Below are 20,750 nucleotides of genomic sequence, written 5' to 3'. Positions count from 1 at the left end.
AGAGCAGCTCGCTCAGCCACAAAGCACACGGGTCTGACGGAAAAGGCAACAGCACATCCTGCGGAAGTGGCTGCTGGAAGAAGCTGCAGGGTCTGTCTCTGTGCAGAGATCAGAGAGAGAACAAGTGAGATCACTATTAACACTGAATGCCATGTAACAGGTCTTTGAAAGACCTGTCTGACTAGAAAGACACTTAGCCCTTGTTCCAGGCTTCAGAGTGATGTGTGGGAGGAATAGAAAGTATCAGGGAGTCCACAAGGCTCTGACAGGAACACGAAGGACCCCTCTGTAAAAACAAATCATGGTCATTAATTCACCTATAGTGGTTTTCCTCTTTTACTGACAGCACGAAGGGCTTCTAATGGTACACTCAGCTGAATTCTCCTGAAAACAGAAACTTGAAACTGTAAACAGCCTTTTAATTACTGGCCTTTCCCCCTCCTTTGTTTATTTTCCTTTGGGTCAAAGCAGGTACAAAAATGTAGTCACAAAGAAAAAAAAAAAGGCAACAATAATATACTTCAATCTAAACCCCTGAAGGAAGGTGTTTTTTGAAGGATACCACAAAAAATTAATCTGATAGCACATTACTTCATGGTTCAGAAATCAGCATCATAATATTCTGTCAGCACATGACAAGTCCTCACTGCAAATCAGATGCATATGCCAAGAAATTCCTGGGCAATTACAGTGATTACTTCCGCCTTGGGAACAAAAGATGTTAATGGAAGAGCTAAAAAACACCAGTGATGTGATAATCATATTTGATTTTCAAAGAGGTTATATTCTAAAGCAGATATAAAGAGGAGCTTCATGACTATTCATCCTTCCCAAAAGAGCAAGTACAAGTGATTGTGACTGATCTGAACAATGGATCCTTAACACGCAACCTCGTGCAGTGCAGCACAGCACAGCCAGTTTAGCTGACGAGAAAAAACAGAGCCTCTATAGAAAACAGGCTATTTACAACTTCTCATCAAAAAAGTCATTTGTACGCCAACACAAACGTACATACTTGCGGACTGACAGGGAAATTCAATGGTCTCTCTATATCATTCTATGAATGAGAATAGAGATTACAAATTTAAGGAGAATGAAACTAAAACCATCACTGTTCATCCTTTACTATCTGCTGCTGCTTTGAGTACATGAGAATAGCACATGTTAAAGACTGAATGTATTTTGAAATTACTTGGTTGGAATGAAGCCCTGCCCAACATGCTTTGGAGCATGTACCAGTAATGAAGAAATCATAACTCTGGAAGCCAAAATTGGTTTTACTCATAAAAGACTGCCAGGTTTGCAGTTGAAAATAAGATGCATACATGCAGATTTCATTCTTCCTTTCTTCTCAGTAAAGAGAAACAGTTATATCTAAAACATATATGTATTTAAAATATCAGTACATGTGAATATTATATTTCACTGCTTTGCAGAATGCCATAGGATCATTAAGGTCTTTGGATATTTTCTTCAAACAGATCTTACAAAGGTCCTACGTCCAGCAGCAGGAAAAGCTACCACTCAGGACATGTTTATGAATGCATTTCATCTTGTTTCTTGAAAAGGCAAAGCTTTTTATTATTGTGGACTGGGAAATGCCCATAAAAATCACAGTACTTTTTCTGATAAAAATTTCTTATTGTCTGGAACTATCCAGAGTTGCTTACATCCCAAATGTTCTCTATTTATCTATACTTCTGTTCTCAAATTTGTAGAAATCCCCTTAAGCAACTTCCAATTTTACTTGCCAATTATCATCTTGAGAAAACTAAGAATAGCAACACCTATAAACTTGAAATTGCTCTTCTTAGCCTTCAAATGGAACTTGTCACATTTGCAATAATTTAATTCTGATCTGCAACTTAGTTAATATCTGAAATATCAATTTTATTCCATTCCGACATGAATTTTCAGACAGCTGCAATATGCTATCTTTTGAGCTAATGTACTAGTAACAGTCTGGCTTCACATAAAATTGTTACTCATTGCCCCACAGCCTCACTAACACCACCATTTTAATGCACAGTTATTAGATCCGTGGTTTTAATTCTCCAGGCATCACGATACTGGCATGAGCAGTCACTTAGTTGCTTCGCATCAGTCAAAACCAAGTTTGCACGTTTTACAAGTCAGAACAAAATAACCACTGAAGTTGTAATACCCCCAGGAAAGCGTCTTGTGAGCCCAAGGCAAAGGTTCAAGTTTGACAGTCAAATGCAATCATACTTGTTGACTTTGCTCAAAAATAAGACTAAATCTTTGTTGTTGCTGGAGCAACAGAACTCGGATCTTCAGAGAGGTGAAAGGCATTGCACAGGAATTTCAATTTCTAAAGGAAATAAAAAGTTATAGTAAAACAAATTTTCTACCGTTTTTGTTCTCCAACTTCTGGGAAAGCAGCAAGAGCATGCTACTGATTTTACCGAGCTGGAACTGGTCATATTAAGGATGAGAAATGTGTTCACAGAGCCCCTGCAGAAGCCTTGCCTGAGCAACTTACCTGGAGAGTTCTGAGGCGAAGACACCGGCGAGCCTCTTGGGGACTGGCAATAACTAGGATGAAGTAAGGCATGTGGCGGCACATATGACATTATCTCCTCCTCAAACAAGCTGGTAAAAAGGAGCAAACAAGAAACAATATGTTCATTTGAATAAATGGTAGTTTTCACTTTTTAGGAATAAATCCCTAGTTAATAACCTGCTTTCTTTGGTAGTCACTCACCTATTTCCACCATGCACACTTAAGAGTGCTGCAGAATATTTTATTGCCATTCCCTCAATCAGATCTTGAATGTACTGGAAAGCAGTAATTGCTACTTTTGTGGGACACTGTTATACATAATGGGGTATTTGTTTTCAAGGTTAAAATACAGTTAATCAGCCTTTACAATTTGTGGGACCCCCTCTTTTGTTGTTGTTGTTGACTAAGGGGTCAATAACCTTAGTTGCACTATCCTGGAAAAATATCCTCAATACTGCACAAAGAGCAGGAACAGAAACAAACATTCTAAGCCCCCAGGATTAAGAATCACATCTGAACTTGTTAAGCATATTGAATGGCAAGCTTGTTAGCATAAGTTATTTCTTCATTTTATCTTAAATCTAACACTGTTGCTGAAACAGGTAGCACATCTAGCCTGCTCAAGTTGAGTTATTTCATACTTCACCTGTTATTGCTACGCAACTTTTTACAAGAAAAAAGATATACAATTTGCAGCCTAATCACTGCATCTGTGTACAGAGAGTCTGTGTATTTATATTAAAATTTCAGTCTTTTCCCAAATTTGACACAAGCAAATCCAAAAAGGCACAGAATATCTAATATCAAAATGGATCTGGTATCGAGGGGTATATTGAAAGTTATGCACAACACAGATAAGAATAAACTGCTGAGATAATATGTAAAAAATGTTTTCAAAAACTGAGCTATAGAAGGAATTGCAAGCCAACCTTTTACTATCCAACTCAACTAATGAAAAAAATGTTCAAATAAAAGATGTTTCTTACTAAGTCTGTTCACCAAACAAATACCTAGAAATTTTTTTTGCATTATTTTTTTTCTTTTTTTTAATGGGTGTGTTCTAGCAGTTCTTTTTACATTCAAGACCATGTGTAGTTTTCCTCCAAGTTACATAAAAAATAAAAATCTTAAAAGTTTTTTGAGAAACAATAGCTGTGTTTTTAAAAAGCTCAAGCATGTTTTTAAAAAGCTCAAGCATGTTTTTAAAATGAGATTTTTTTATAGCTGTAATTAAATTGGAGATTTAGCTACCAGGAAGGATTGTCATTACGCAACCTGACCTCAAAATACAACTACTAATAACAATCCTATTTTACTAGATTCAATTTTAAAGGTACCTGTGAATTTCATGATGGAATGGATGAGAATACAACATCAACATATAAGGGTTTAGTTCTAGCAAAAAATCTGCCTGATTTTTTGAGTTAGTAGCTTAAATGAAAAATAGTAAAGAAGCAGCTTCCCATTTTGTGACATCTGTAACAGTATTTCCTTTATTAAAGGGGACAATTCTTGACAGCATAGTGAAGAGGTAAGCAAGATATTAAGTAATAAAAACACGTCTCAAGTATAGACCTTTACAAATAGGGATTTCCCAAAACACAGAACTAAACAGATGCATTCTAAAAGTAGTAGAAAGCACATCCTTGAAAAGAGGTCTAAACTGTACCAGCTATCTAAGCAGAGCTGGATGCAACAGGACAATAAAAGGTAGTCTGGGCAAACCCATATAAATCACAAGCACAGTACTCTTGCACTTGCCTTTTCTCAGACAGGATATCATGTTCCATCACTCCTATGAAAAAGTGTGACCTCCAAATACCATCAAGAAACTGAATATGATGTAAATAAAATCTGACCCTTGAGCTGTGGCTCTCCCAGCTGCAACTCCAAGGACTGAAGGGGAAATGACTGGGTCACTATATCAGCACTCACTGCTCATTGAAAGGCTCCTCAGCAGCTGCCAGGGCAAATTCCATACATGCATCATAAGCACCAGTGCCTACCTGAGTAACATGACAAGGTCTGCATCGCTGGATAAACGCACCAACCCAGGTGTTCCCTCTGTCCGGATGAACTGGATCTTCTCCCTGTGCAAGCAAAAAAAAACCTTCCAAAATACCTTTTGCAAATAAGGCATCGGTGTATACCACAGCAACAAGAAAAAGTACAGAGTACATCAGAAACCTCTGGATTATGCTTTTCCCTATCTTTTCTTCCCTGCCACACGATGTCCATGTGAGCAGTAAAATATTACAGCCAAAAAGCTAACTTGTTCTGAGGAACAATTCTCCTGTTGCTCTCATCTCTTCAGTGCTCATGCTGTTTCAGGTAGTACAGTCATCCGACCAGGAAAAAAAATAAAAATAAAAAAAAGAGAACTCAATCCTTCATGTTCACACTAGCCATGTCTCTGAATTCCAAGTAGGAGGCAGAGCCCTGCGGGAGGACATTTCTATTGTGAAAGTGAACTGTTTAAAGAGGCACTGTCTCTTCTGAACCTTTGTACAAATGCAAGCCATACATTACAATGCATACTTGTGATTTAATTTAAAAGTGTGGGTTTCGTACCACACTGCATTTAAGATATCTTCCAAAAAAATCTTGTATTTCTCCCCTCTCTCTGCCAAGTACACATCCTTCCTCCTAGACCCAGTGTGCTCACTGTTGTAGAATCCATGCATCCTAAATTCTGAGTGCGGTAACACAGAGAATTTTAGGATCTGTATTTAATGTAACTCCTTGGGTTGATTCCTGTTCTTTTTCTCTGCAGAGATTTTTCCTGCATTCTGAAATACAAGTGCCTCCCTCTTATTTTCTCTCATCAGTACAAGGCATATGATGGTACAGAAGACATAAATTCTAATTTGGTTTTACTCTTCTGGAGGAAAAGAAAACAAGAAGAAACCCATGTGGTAAAAACCTGCCCCACAAATCCAAAGGAGAAAACCCCCAAACAAGAAGAAAAGTAAAGAACTCCCCATAAGAACAGCAGCACTGGCTCAGCTCAGAGGTTTGTCTATCCCACCATCCTGTTACTAATGGTGACAAGAAGGTCCAAAACGCTCCATGCAATCAGCATTGTAATACAGCTGCTGGCAGCTGCACACAGTTCAAGCTGCAATGTGAATTTCTGGAACACATCACTTCATGCACAGCACTTTCAACAAAAGAATCAAACTAAATTTCTTGCCATCTCTCTCTAAAATCACAGTGCATAAAAATGTTCTTAAACACGCATTCCCTGGTAACTTGCAATACCGTTTACAATATATTCAAGGGTGAAAAAGGGACACAGCCAGGCTGAGCCCAGATTCCCTGGTCCCTGCTTGCCAGGGTGGCAGTTGTGTCTGCAGGAGGACCATGTAATTCACTGTTTCTGTGTGAAAAGAGGTACTGAAAGCCAAGCACCTGCTTAGCCAGCACTGTGGCTGCAGCCAGCCAAGACTTGAGTTCAGCCTGGAAGCCCCACAGGTCCCCGAGCACAGCGCTGAGCCAAAGCCAACACGCGCTGCCCACCTGTGAGCACGGCCCCAAAGTGCCCAGGGCAGGGATGTCTGGACACTTCCAGAACCTCCTCTAATTTTCATCAGTGCCCAAATGCCAAGGTTTGAGGAAATAAACAGTGGATTAAAAAAAATATATATATGTTAGCATTTAGTTGGCAGCAACACCTGGAACCAGAAGGACGTTTTCCGGGTTAACTAATATATGCAGCCCTCCAAAGGAATGCAATCCGTGACTTCCTGGGGTTACCAGTAAGAGCTGAGATTTCAATGATATTTTAATATATGCCTTTTCCCTTCTTTTAACATATAATTTGTGTTTAGTGTATAACAGGTGCCTTTGCCTGAAGCCTTTTACATTATTTAACAGCCTCTCGGTTTTACCTGCAGTGGCCTGCAAGATTTGATCCTGTACATGCCTAATAACAGTATGACAAGTATAATGTTCTCACTCCACCATAAAATCTCTGAACAACAATTTTCTACATGCAGTATACTTTTTATACTCAACTTCTTATCTCTTTATTCTCTTTAGAAATGAGAAATTAGTTTAGACAGAAAACATCAAAGATCTTTTCAAATTATCTCTGTCCTCTTCCACTGGCCAAATACTGATTTTCCTCCTCACCTATGTAATAATTACAATAACATTAATAATAATATTTTATATAATTATCATTCCACTTCCATTGCACTGAGGTCCTCAAAGGAAGAGATGACTGACAGTTGTACTACTCACTATACTAAAAAAAATTACACAAAGAATTCATAATGTGGGATTTCACTTAGGTCTTAATTCATCAAATGTTACAGCAACATTCATTTAGTTGTTTAGTCTCACAATGTGTCAAATAGACATGGATTTCAATAACTTGCTAAACTGGGGTCTTAAAAGACTAAGATCTTTATAATAGGGTAAGAAATGTTACTGAAGCATCAGCTGTAGAAAAATATAGTAGAGGTATAATAGAAGATACTGTACCTTAAGGAAATACACTAACTTCAAAGACTAAGACTAGAATGGAACCAGTCAGCTTAACAGTGGCTTCTCTGACCAATCCCATTTAATGTAAAATAAAACTATTTTCATTAAAATCCTCAATCATTCTGCCAAAGTAAGTCAGTTAAAACATACATCTTCAGTCTCCTTACAAAATAAGGATATATAATCTCAAGTAAATGTGGAAATACAGAAAAGAGTATCTTTTATCTTTTGATCTTCCATTTTTAATCTGAAACCCATCTTTCCATGAGAAGGGCCTGGCTTGTGGGAAATTATTAATCTGTAATCAGCAAGGTTCTACTAGAAGCAGAATTTGATAATACCAACGAGTCTTGTAAACCATCAGAATTCTAATTTATTAAAAAAACATAACACACATGAAGAAAATTACACAGATTGCTATCCAAGTAAGGGAAATCAAGCACCCTAGGGAAAGGAAAACAAAATAATAAAACCACTAATAATCCAAAATTGTTTGTATTCTATTTCCCAACAGATGAGTTTGCTCACATTTCAAACCAAGCCTGGTGAGACAAACTTGCCTGTAGTGATATGGGTACAACACAGGAACTGTTTTGAAATGCTGACAGCTGTAGATTTTTGATTTCCTTTTCTCTGTATTTTCTAGAGAACATGTATTCTGCTAGTATGTCATTTCAGGTTTGTCAGCCAGGATTTCTTTAGAGGGTAAAACAAATCTTTAACAAAGAAGCCACATCACAAAACTTGTTACACAATACTTTAGGAAACTGCTTGTTGAATTTTGGGAACTTGCAGGACACGGAGAAAAAGGGATCAATAAGTAACACTGAAAATGGAAAAAAATGAAAATCAGTGCTGGCTGCCATGCCAGGCATCTGGAACACAGAGCACTGCACTGGCAGCTCTCTGCACAGGACAGACTGTCACCAGCAAACTAGCATTTTTTAGATTCAGGGTCCAAGGAAGAAGAGACACATTAATTTCAGCCCTGGTCACTAATATCCAAGTTGTCAGTGATTCCATTTCCAAGTGTGACAACTCTGATGGAGTTATAACAACTATGCAACAATCAATCAGCCTTCATCAGATATTCTTGGACTATGCAAAAACCTGCAGATGCCCATTTTGTAAATTTTGGATAGACACCAAAAATTTTGATTGATGCAAGATTACCACCAGCATCATTAGGTCAGGACAACCTTTCTATAAATGTGCTTTGAGAAGATAAGGACAAAACCAAATGCCATTCTGCCTCATGCTCCCAGCTGTACACATACCCAAATGAACGGGCACATTTGCCATGCCATCCAGCTGTCTTGGCACATTTTGAAGACATCAGCAAATCTCTTATGCCAGCTGTTCCAAACATTTTCTTGTAGGTACCTTTATTTGATAATAACACATTACCTCTGTTCTCCTAAACCTTATTACACATATTACACAGAAATATAGTAAATAACTTCTTCCCACAGCCTTATGATATGTTCAAGTAGTCTACAATCTGTTATGTTCCACTGTTAATCTCAATGAAAGTAACTAATTGTAATTAGCATTTCGTATTGAAATGGGAATATCTACCTTCACTAATTTTCTTACCTGAGTGAATGATTCCTGGTAAGATCTGGTTGACGCTCTTGTAGAATTTCAAAGATATTGGGCTGCCGCAAAAATGCAACAATCTTGTCATTGTAAGCTGAAAACATCAACAGAAATATCATGCTGAAGCAAGGAGATACCAAAACAAAGGATGTAATTCCTTCTGAGTTCTGAACAACAATGACAGCAGACTTCACCTTCACAGTTTTAAGTTCATCAGTATTGTGTTGATACTTTTTTATATAAGGCTACTAATTCTACTGTCATTTAAGAAACACACTTCTTGATTATGAACCAAATCTCGTTGGGACATATCCTTTCCACTGCTAACATCTAGGACTCTGTTAGCAATTTCTATTATATTTTATCACTCATACTCTTAGCTAAGGTCAAACCAGAATATTTATTGCTAGAATAAAATTGCAGGGACCTTGATTTTCACTGCACTGAAATCTGTGCTCAGACATTAACAGTCATTAGAAACACCCATATCAAATCCTCACTAACAGCTGAGCCTGCAGAGCATGCACACCATGGCTATGGCAAGGAGAAGGATTTAAATGGGCAGAGATTTTCAAGTAAACATGCCACAGTCCAAAGAGCCAGTTCCAGTCAATCGGATTAATTTATCTTGATTTAGCACAATGTGACAGCTGTTAGATTTAATAAGCTAAATTCTGTACGTGGTGGCACAAAAGTCAGTAACTTTGTGTGTATGTAACTGAGAACAGAAGTTAAGCTAATGACTAATTCCAAGCTGATTAACACTTTCTGGAATCCTGCCAAAATAGATGCTCAGAAGCTAAAAAAATAAATAAATAAAAAAAATATCACTGGGAATGCATGGAGTCCAATTAGGACCCCAACTTGACTCACTGGCTTCAACTCATCCTGTCAGCACACAGAGTAAGCTGGGAAGGTAGAATACATCAATTATATGGTTCTGCACACTTTCAGTCCTGAAGGTTGCAACTGAACAAGGGGGAAATGCTGACTGACAGAAGAATCATAACAAATGAAAAACCCAGCAGCGCACACTGATGTGACACCCTCAGTCACAGAGAACTTCTCTGAGAAGAGGTTTTATGGTGACGTACCCACTGGAACCACATCCTGGTACTGAGCTCTGCTGACTGTATTAAACGTGCTAGACGGTCTTGGCAAAACTGGTGGTCCCGAATGACGGGAGTCCTCTCCGACCTGCAAATGTGCAAGTAACCACAAGTGAGTGTCTCTGTGCCAGCATAAAAGTGAGAATTTATGTGGCTTAAAACCAAGCATGTAAGTAAAGGCTTTGTTTGATCACTACCCCCAGTAACCACTGCAGCAGGAGCAGCTGTGCTGTATGACAGTTATCAGTAAAACATTATTTAGTATACTGGGCCCGTTAGCAGGAAGAATCAAAACTGATGCAAAGTTTATTGCTATTTTTAAATAGTCCAGTTCTGAAAAGAGACCAAAAAAATTAAAACTGAGATTCCTTCAGAGGGTCTTTTGTAATTCATGGACAACTTTATCCATACCAAATGCCCTGGAAATCAAATTCTGCTTCTTCATTAGCACCTCTATTACCTCAAATTCTACTCCTCCATTAGCATCTCTCTTACCTCTGTGCATGAATGGAGTTTCCCTAAATTTGAAGTGAAAACAAGTTTGTGGCTGAAGCAGGAGGATACAGAAGTGAGTTCACATTCAGGCAAGGCAAACAAGTCCAAAATTGGTAAAAACACGGTTCCTAGAATCATTCAGTAAAACTATTCTGATGTTTTTTTGTATTCACATTCTGGGATTGAAAAATGTTGTATATGAACATTTTTTAGGGTAGAGCCACAAAATAAAATTGTTCTTAGTGGCATTTGTGATGTCAGGGCAACTGCTGCAGTTTACTGCATGATGAGGTTTCACTCATTTCTACGGTGTCAGGATTTGGTAGTTTATCTATCCAAAACATTTGGTCAAGCTCTTTTTCATCCTGCTGGACTTTTATGTTTACTTCTCAGTTTATCTTCCTACATGTAATAGTTAGCATTTGAACTACACTTCCAAGTTTCAAAGATCTCTAAAACATCTAACTGCAAAAGATCAAATAATTATAAAGGTTGCTTTTAAATTCAGTCTCTTAAATCATGAAGGAGCAAATGTCCTGAGATATCTCCCAAAACCTTTGTGCTCTCTGATAATACTCTTTCAGAAAAATGAAAAATTATTTCCTGTTAGGCAATGTGCTGGAAAAGGAATGCCATTATTATTAGCTCTGGCTTCACACTGCAGTTGAGCTTTAGCTAAAAAGGCATTCCTTATACTGGTTCATGTTTGCTTTAGAGCATCTCCCTGTAAAAACTGGGTCAGTGGCTTCAAAACATCAAAGTTCATGACAAGACAAATCCAAAATTTTTTTTCATTAAGTATTCATCTTTTGCAATAATGTACAGTTCCTTTATGCAATAGTTTAAAAACAGAAAAAATATGCAAATATATACTTAAGTTGTAAGCACAGAGGAAAAACTGCTGTTCAGAGTCATACATTTGCATACAAAAAGAAATCATGGCATCATTAATCCCAGAATGGGAATACTGTATTGAATTGCTGTGTTTGACATTCCTATCTCGAATTATACCTCAATTCAAGTTACACCTGTAACAATGTCAAGGAAACACTTCTATAATTGCACACAGAAATGTGGTTCAAGGTATTTCATGAATCTAGATGGAGTGGGAAATTTTGACAGGTGATCAGCACTATGTATATGCAATATATATGATGATTTCCTGTAGGATAAACTACACTTATTTTGCAGCATTGACAACTTCAGCAGCACAGTTGGCACAAAGATCTGTTTTAAGTGCAGAGCTACTGAATGCTGCTGAAAGGAAGATAATTTCAGTACATATTGAGTAAAGTGAAGAAAAAAAAATATTTCTGCTCTGTTACATATCAATCAACCACAAGAAATACTTGCTTTACCCTACTGAAGATCTAAATAGCTATATGAAGACACTTCTAGCTTCCTTGCCTGCTACATGACATCACCAAATTGATGAAAAAAGCTATTTAATACCTTTTTAAAAATATACCTGACACTGGGGGGGGTGACTAAAGCCTGTTCACACAGGATATGACAAGATCTGCAGCCAGTGGTATGGCACTCACTGCAGCTCAGTGGAAGCCTTCTTCGAAAAGGGGCCAAGAAGATTCATGTTTGCTCTGAAACACGTGTCTGGCAGAACCTCATCTGCCACAAGATTGAGCTATAAAAAGGATAAACCAGAGCACTTCTCTTGCTATTCTGAATTTTATTATCTTTAACTCCTGGCATGGAATAGCCCTCCCCTGAAAAGACAATTTACAGCTAACAGTACAGAGGTTAAATAAAGTACAAACGAAGTCCAAGTCATTGTACATATTCAAGGCCACAAGTAAAAAGAAGTGAAAACAAAACTATGGAGACTGCTGTTGAAAATGTTCCACAGTGACATATCAACAAAATAGTGGTTTCCTTTTATTTCTGTTCAGAAAGTAGAGATGAAATACATATGCCAGTGCATATAACAGTCTGATAAGCCTGTATGTGGTAAGATGTTTTTATACTTATTTGGAAAGTTGCACAACTAGATGTATAGTCACATATGCATCTTTTCCCCTCTCTTATTTGCAGAGTTATATATCAACATAATTGGCGGACACCATGCTAGACAACAATACACATTTTGTCAGTGAAAGACAGGCTATAGGTACTGGTAATCTGTAATCAGATGCTCTCCTGTGGTTAAATGGGGTTACTGCGAATTAAAAGCAAGAGAAGCTCATGTTTGATATTTTTCCTCTGAATACATACATTTTAAAAGCAACAGTGGTTAGCAGATAAAATAATAGATCTTTATGGATGACTACTGTACATTTACAGAAGAATCATGCTCCTCACAAGATGGAATTGTGACTGGAACATCGTGAAAGAGGATGATCTTAAAGACCCGGTGGTTCCCAAAGAGAAGGCACAAGTGCAACTTACCTCACCAGCACTGTGGCTGCGCTGTCTGGTTAAGTGCTGCCGATGGACTAACGCACTAGTGGGCCTGCTACTCTGCAAGGGGAGCCGGGGGTCGATGAACGTCGTGGTGCGGGAATTGTGGTCAACAAAGAAAGCCTGGAGAAGGTGAAAGGAGAAGGAATTTATAGCCAGTACTTTTTTTTTTTTTTTTTAATTATGCCTGAAGTTAATGCCTGTGCGGGATCTATGTTTCATTCACTGACGTGAGGCTTTCGAACATCTTCCTCGTGTTACTGGGGTTTGCATTTCCCTTCAGCAGAAGGAGGATAACAGTTTTCCACCTCACTTGAAGGGATGAATTGTTTGATGCCTTACTTCATTCATGTCTATAAAGTCCTTTGAAATTCTCATCTGACAAGCATTAGAAGTGGGAAGCTTTATTGTGAGTGTCAAGAAGAGAAGATTTGAATGTTTAATAAAAGTAATCCTGGTGTATTCTCCTTTCATTTCCTTATAAGCATCTAAAAATATGTTATTAAGTGGCAAACCCATTCCCTTTTGTGACATATTTACCATATAATTACCAACACAATTGGGTGTATGTATGTCAAGTGTATGCTTGCATCCTGTAATGAACCATGATTACAGGCCAACAAGCATTTTTGCCATCTTCCTGATATAATTATTCTAAGTTCATTAACCTTTTTAAAAAAAAAAAAAAGGAAAACAACAAAAACCAACAAACCCCCAAAAAACCCTAAAGCACCACCCCAAACAAAAGAAAAAGACCCCTCAAAACTAAAAAGACAGTTCAATCAAGGACACAAGGATGATGGCAACAAAAATATTTACATCAGGCAACTGATGAGAACTACCACAGATTGGCCAGTCAACCACTTGCTGAAAACAAGGTCACAGAAACATGTATCCTGTAAAATGAAAACCTCTTACAATTCTGTCCGATTTGAACCAAGAAAGGTTTTTAAGCCCTGAAATTTAAACTTTTTGCAGTGTTAGTGTTGCACTTGGAAACCAGCACTGTTCTATTTCAACACACTTCAAGTTTTCAGTCACAATGTGGGAAACGTGGAAGTGGCAAAAAAAGATCTTGGTTTTGAGCAGGACAATTACAGGAAAGTGACATCTGGTTTGAGGACTCAAAGAATCTGGCCCAGCAGAGAGGTGGTCAGGGACTGCGGGAGCCATTTCTGTGCTTGGCTACCAGTGAGGTACCTCAACCACAGTTTCACAAGCAATTCAGTCCTGCGCTGTCAGCAAAAGCAAAGATTCTCATCTTTCCCCCTCCTGACCACTTGTTTCATCCCCTGTGTGCCCTTCCTGCCTTGTGCTGGCACAAGTGTTTGTGTGGCCATGCAGTGAACCCAGCTGGGGAGCTGGTCCAGGCTAAAGTTACTCTTTTTGTCCCTCTCCCTGCTGGCTCCTCTAACCTCGGTCAGCTCACCAGGGGTGAGAGCAGAGCAGAACCAGCTCTTCTGGCAGCAACACCAGCTTCTAGTATTCATGAAATCATTGCTTCAGACTGCTTGGTGTAGCCAGATCAGAGAAAATGCAATTCTTCTGACTTCTACGAAGGTAGATAGACAAACCAGTATGTCATGCTATACAGCAACTAAATGCCACTATAGATTGCAGTGAGAGAAAATGTTCATACTTCCATTTCCCAAGGAAGGAGAAGCATATGTAGGGATACCACAGTTTCAAAACCCTAAAAATGCTCCAGAAGAGAGCAGCAAGCCTCCTACATCCCTAATAGCAATCACCTGTACCTGTAATATGTGCCTAAAAGGAAGGAATCACATCACTTAAGCAGTATGGAAGAACTCCATTCTGACCGTCTGACACAGTCAGAGAAAGGTAAGTAAAACCAACAGTTTCGCAGTTCAAACACTCTAAAATATATTCAATAAATACAATTTTAATTGCAACATTTGAGCTTGATGCAGGACTTTTTTACCTTGACAAACAATCACGGCACCTGCAGTGCCAGTGCACAGATTAGAGATTATGAAACCAGTCTGAAAGCAGAATGAAAACCGTCATGAAATTTATGTTTGGGGCCTGGAAAATGACTGAGACTGCTAGAACATACCCAGTCTTTCTGAAATTTATCTCCTGATTGATAGTTTATTTACCTTCCTAGCAAGTGATTGGTATAGGGTTTGGGGTTTCTTTTTAATATCCTTCTAGCAACTATTTTACCTAGTCTGTCTGTGTACTTTTATAAGTGAAGCACATTCATCAAAACAAAGGTTGATTTCATTAAGTCAACATCACACTGAAAAATGACTTATAAAAACAATACTGATTCGATATAGGAGGAGGTACCACTTAGAGTTGCACTACACAGTTCTTTGAGTTAATGCAGCACTCTAGTACTGCATGCAGTGTTCCTTTGCATTATATTTAAATAAACAACTCAGCTGAACAAGAAGTTAAAGACTATAATGTCTTATTAAATATGAATGGTTGCAGGCCAGCTAGTAGTAGCCTATTTTAAAATAAAGCATAAATTACCACTTTGAAGCTTCAGTGAAGATAACCACTGGAGCTTCAAGGCTTCAGGCTATTCTGGACATTGGCACACAGCTCAAAATACAGTGTGGCTCAGTCTCCTTTCAAAAAAATTCCTCTCATAACTCCTGCCTAGCTATAATCCATAAATCTACAATGCTTGAAGTGACTGACATAAGATAGGTAGTGCCAAAACTATATTTAGCCCATTAAACATGGATAGTTGCCCTAGTTATCCTTACATTAAAGTCTATGAAGCTTGCTAAAAAAGCTTTTCTTCCTATTGAAGACATCAGTAATCAATTACTACAGATTCTTTAACTGTAAAAAGAAAAAACAGAAACGCCCTCCAATAGCTTCTTATGTATTTGCACATCTTACAGAGGTCTAACCAAAAAGTATATACACTTGCATCTGTCTTTAAAATACAGATATGTGCTTACACATATTCCAGAAATGCACTGGGATGTGTATTTGTGCAATGCCTGTGTGTGTGCACGTGGATGCAGCAAGGCAGAATTTTGAAGTTATCAGACTGAGTGCAGCTCAGGGACCTATTTAGCCACCTTTTCCAACGGCCTTTTGCCTCCCTGTGGTCAGTGACTGATGAAGGTTCGTCTGTAACTACATGCTAGTCACACCAGACCTAATTTTAGGGAGAACTGCATGCCAAATGGATGCTATCTCCTGTAGAGGAGTCAAAGAGGAGCAGGCAACTGGGCTTTGCTGTGCAGCTCTGAAGGGAGTTCAGAGGTGGGGAGTCCCCAGCTGACCTTGGAAGGCAGCCTGCAAAGAGGACAAGCAACCAGGACCACACTGACATTAGGAGTGAAAAAAACTCTACTACTCTGCACTGCACAATAGCCAGAGCCATCACTGTGCCTTGTGAGCAAGAGCACCAAGCCTCTTACTATGATACACTTGAAAAAAAAAAGGAAAACTTCATCTCGGCAGGAACGAGTAGTCGGGGAAAGGAAATGTAACTATATATGATGGTATGGCTAATTGCTACTTGCTTCTCTTTAGGTTAATACTTTAATAAAGGCAGGTCCAGTTTCAGTTTGGTCTCACCAAGCAGTGGTCTCACCATGTATTGACCATCATCTCTCTCGAGTGCTGAATAGGCTTTTCTACTGGCCACAAGTGGTACTCATGACAAAGGCAATTCTACATCATGAAAATGAGCAATGATGAGCCTAATTCAAAGTGAAGAAATCCTAGTGGGAATTTGTTCAGTGCTTCCTCTTTTTGATTAATGTTGTACTGCTGTTACCAAATACCACACCAGAAATCCAAAGGTCTAAATCTCTCCATGGTGCTTATTAAAGTGAAAATTGCTATATTCTTCAGGAGAAAACTGGCCTCTGAAGAAGTGAACAGCACAAGAATGACTTAAATCAGAAAACAGTAAGGCAAAGAACAACTTTACTGTAATTGCTCATTTGCAATTGTGTGTCAAACAAAAAACCAAAATGCTATCCAAAGTTAAAAAAAAGAAAAAAAAAAAAGAAAACAACCCTCAAGCACTTCTTCTACCCTTCAGTTAAGAATTTGTCTGTAATCTTTCCAAGCATCAAGACCATTAATTATATGGACCCTCAGAGCTAAGAGTACTAAGAGTGATAAACGTAAAAACCAAGAAGCTTTATATGCCAATAGTCCTAATTGGGACTTCTCACATGAACTGATAAGCCTTATCACTTGCTCACATGCTAATCACAGTCTATTTTTAACCCTCCTAAAAAAATATAATATTCTACATACTGAGGATGCAGTAGCATAAAGTTACATTAAAATTATATTCTACTACATTCTACTACTGTTCTTTGATTTCAAAATATTTTTTTAGAAATTGAGAATTGATACCTGTTTAAAAAAAAAAAGCAGTGAGACTGGCAACTATTTAAGATCCCTAATCCCTACTAACAAAACCTACTACATACCATGTCTTTCCAGTTAACCAATAGAGTTATCCAACATATATAACCAACATAACCAATAGAGTGATCACCCCCAGAGCTATCCCAGACCATCCATTTTATCTCAAGGGCACCCATTTTACCTCAGAAACTGATGGACACAAGACCCACTTGGCATCACACAGTTACCTTGCCCTGATGGTCATGTTTCATTTCCCAACCTCTGGGCAGCTCCAGCTGTTTGTTAGCAAACATGTTGAGGAATCCCACCAAGTCACGATTATGCTGGTAGCGCTCGAAATGGTGGGTGTCCCGCCGGACTTTGGTGATCATGTGCTTCAAACACGTGTTATTTGTAAACATGCGGTAGGCACTCTGCAAAACAACAACAGGAAATACTTGTAAAAGGGAAAACTTCCCTTACCACAAAAGACAGCCCTTCACAGTAAATTAACCGTCTAATCGACTATGAAACCTTAACGAATTATCTACAGCTAAGCCACAACCGTATGAAAAACAGTGGTTCTCTTTCTTAGGTTTTGGGATAAGCAGCAAGTTCATTCTCAGAATTGTGTCTCACCCTCTGCAAAGCACAGTAAGAATCTATTATTTCAATAAACAAATTACTTTTGTATCGTGAGAAAGATGAAGAACTGAGTGAAAAATAAAAACTGCTATAATGCAGAGCTAGGATGGCTCTGATAGCCCAACAATTGCAAGGAACAATGGTAAGTGAATTTATTCAGCCTCCCCATGTACTAACAATATATTATCATCAAACACTAAGCAATATCTTTATACACAAAGCAACTGTATTTATAAGCATGTAATTATGGAAGCTTTTTAGCTTTAGCTACCATACTCACAGGGTTAGAATGCAGCACTGTAAAGAACTCCGGGCTGATGAGGAATTTCACAGGGGGAGACTGGAGCAATAAAGTAAGTCTGGATCTGGAGGTAGAGTGAGGCAGCACATTCTCTCTTCGAAAATCTAACAGCAAAGTAAATGACAAAGACATCCAGTAATTATTACCAAAGCATCACTGCAAACAACTATATTGATTTGAATCACACAGGCAAGAAAAGCACTAAGTACCCAACTATTTCAGATTTACTGAGTATTCTCCCCCTAAGTGTACCTGAATTTCTTCTAACATAGCACTGAAGTTTCTGAAAATATTACAGATTTAGTTTAGCAACTTTTACTTGCTGCTTTGGGTGAACAATCATTTTTTTAAAAAATCACATCCAATTATTTGGGTTATCAAGTATGTACCTGTGTATAAGATGCAAGAAGGTCCCTGAGCCATGCCTGCATTGCTATACTGTAGCTGTATGCGGGTAACTTATCTTTTAAATGCTAACTAATGGATATAAAAGTCATTGTACACTTAAAAATGTTTCATTCCTTCTTTAAAAAAAAAAAAAGAAAACAAAACAAACAATAAATCACTGCCATTAACACAGCCCCAATCCTGACACAGTATTTAAGCAGCTTATGTAAGTAAGAAGCAGGTTGCCAAGGAAGTACCTTTCAAGTTTCAACTTCCAGTAAACATTTGTGTCTTCTCCTAGCAACTGCAGAAGTGCACTGATTTTTATACAGTACCAGGAACTGAAAATATATCGAGTGGTGTTTGCTACAACATCAAAACTGTTCCCGCCAATTACCTTCGAAAATGAACAGGATATTTGGATGCATATTTTGATATGCATTTTTAGGTTCAGACTGGGTCTGCAGTGATTTTACACTAAAATGTGTGCTGCCATCTACATTTCAGGGTTTCTTTCTTTTACACACTGCAGTTTTCGCACACTTTTCCCTCAAATGAACATTATTCATGTAGAATACAGCTATAATAAATAGAAAAGATCATAATCCACAAGCAGAGCAAGCAATGAATGAGACTGTAAACTGAGGAAAAAGTAAGAAGAAATTACAAAAGAAGAGGAAAATAACAAAGACAGTGTAAAGTTCTAAATATGGATGGGTAAACATGGAAAAAAGGGAATAGGGAAAATAAAGATGTTAATTCTAAGCATTAGATGAAGCCAGAAAATGGAAGGGTAATAGGTTAAACAAACAAAAAAGAAGATTTTTAGAGACACTTCTCCAACAATAGACCTCAAACTGTCCCACATGAGGCATGTCAGTGGCGAAAGCAGAACAGCACAAAGGCTCCTGAAGCTCTGCCTGAATACTTGGGCTGGGAGTGCCTTCCAGTCCTCACTGTGGTTACATGTCAACTCTGTACTGGTACAAAACTTGGCTGTACACCAGTCAACTCCCACAACCTGGAAGATGCTGTGACACACTGCAGACTATGACACTCTGTCATAGTCTGGGTAATCTAGAAACCAGAATGGGTCGCCAGGTGACCCATTACTGCAGTTTAGGGGCTTGTGAATTTGGTTTATGAAAAGCTTATTCAGCCGAACTTGCTGGTTTGGCCTGAATTTACTGTAAGCTGAACTGCTGTAAACTGTTGAGTTTACAGCACAACAAACCATCTGGCTGCACATGCACAAAGATAGAAAAGGAAAAAGCTACAACAGAAGAATACAAGTCATAAAAGGGAGCACTTGGCTAAATCTCAAGTTCAACAATGACTTGAAACTCAAGGAAGGGTGACACTGGTTGCATATCAGACTAATTTAGGAGAGAGTATTATAAGAGAATATCAAGAGCAACCGGAGACAAAGCCAAAGCACATGACACCACACAACTACACAAGAGACTGGATGGGTAACAAACTTTAAAACTGTATTAGTAGGAAGATGACTATGGAGAGAACTGCTGAGTGAAAGGAAAAACTAGCAATGATGCTTGGAAATCACTAAAAAACATCTTTCTTTCTATCTTTAATCAAAAGGTCTGGCCAGACAATCAGAAGAACACAAAAAAAAAGGGAAGTGAAAGAGAGCTTTCTTTTTAGGCTAGAATAGATAAAAAGCAGGTTAAAGACGGTGGTGCAAACTGAGGTTTCAGGCCTGGAGAAGTGCACTCTAACAGTCAGGACTCTACGTGAAGCCATAACTGAGATATTGGTGGCTCTTTTGGAGGTCAGAAGGAGTTCTCAGAAGGAAAGGGATAAATGTTGTAAGGGTACACTTAGTGATGTTTCACCAAAATCTGTCTGGGTCTGGTCCTATTTATTATTTCTACTAATGACTGCATAGGGTGGACAGAACTTGCTCCAATTAGAAGATGCTGCAGTACTTGGACAGCAGGATGGACAAAATTCAAAACTATAGCAGCACATTAGGAAAGGACAAAGACTTGTGTGCAGGTAGGGGGAATCAACTGCACAAACACCAGATGAAAAACAGGCATCTGTGCCAAAGTTCTGCACACAAGAATCTGGACCCAATTTTAGCAGAACAAGGACTGAACACTAGTGGTTAGTGTCAAACTATCAAAAAGAAAAGTAATGATTATGCAGGAATGTACAAGAAGTATTTCATGTAAGATGTGACATTTCCATAGCCTCTTCAGTAAGCAGAATCGTAGCTTTATTTGATTTTCTGAAATACTTCTCAGAAGCTGAAGACCAACTCAAGACAATCCTGAGTAGGTAAACAAAATAATTTGAGACCTAAAAACACAAGTCAGGAAAGACTAGAAATAACGGATTTAAGGATATGTTATAAGGGAAACAACATGAGTAGACTGTCTAAAAAAGTTAAAGAATGTCCATC

General features: G+C 38.3%; 1 protein-coding gene across 1 annotated transcript in view; it reads right to left on the bottom strand.

Moving 5' to 3' along the window:
• The window catches only part of HECW2 (HECT, C2 and WW domain containing E3 ubiquitin protein ligase 2), a 155,378-nt gene that overhangs the window by 23,230 nt on the left and 111,398 nt on the right, over positions 1 to 20,750 (bottom strand). The window contains exons 13-19 of the mRNA XM_027730643.2: positions 17,918 to 18,042; positions 17,241 to 17,426; positions 12,622 to 12,756; positions 9,709 to 9,811; positions 8,612 to 8,708; positions 4,531 to 4,614; positions 2,504 to 2,613 (exon numbers count right to left, since the gene is read on the bottom strand). Coding sequence (XP_027586444.1) covers positions 2,504 to 2,613; positions 4,531 to 4,614; positions 8,612 to 8,708; positions 9,709 to 9,811; positions 12,622 to 12,756; positions 17,241 to 17,426; positions 17,918 to 18,042 — 840 coding nt within the window. The remainder of the gene's footprint in view (positions 1 to 2,503; positions 2,614 to 4,530; positions 4,615 to 8,611; positions 8,709 to 9,708; positions 9,812 to 12,621; positions 12,757 to 17,240; positions 17,427 to 17,917; positions 18,043 to 20,750) is intronic.

Source organism: Pipra filicauda, unplaced genomic scaffold (assembly GCF_003945595.2).
Source record: "Pipra filicauda isolate LSUMZ 115617 unplaced genomic scaffold, ASM394559v2 scaffold149_size4050908_pilon, whole genome shotgun sequence".
NCBI lineage: Eukaryota > Metazoa > Chordata > Aves > Passeriformes > Pipridae > Pipra > Pipra filicauda.
Note: the sequence above shows the minus strand (reverse complement) of the source record. Positions and strands in the feature narration are given on the sequence as shown.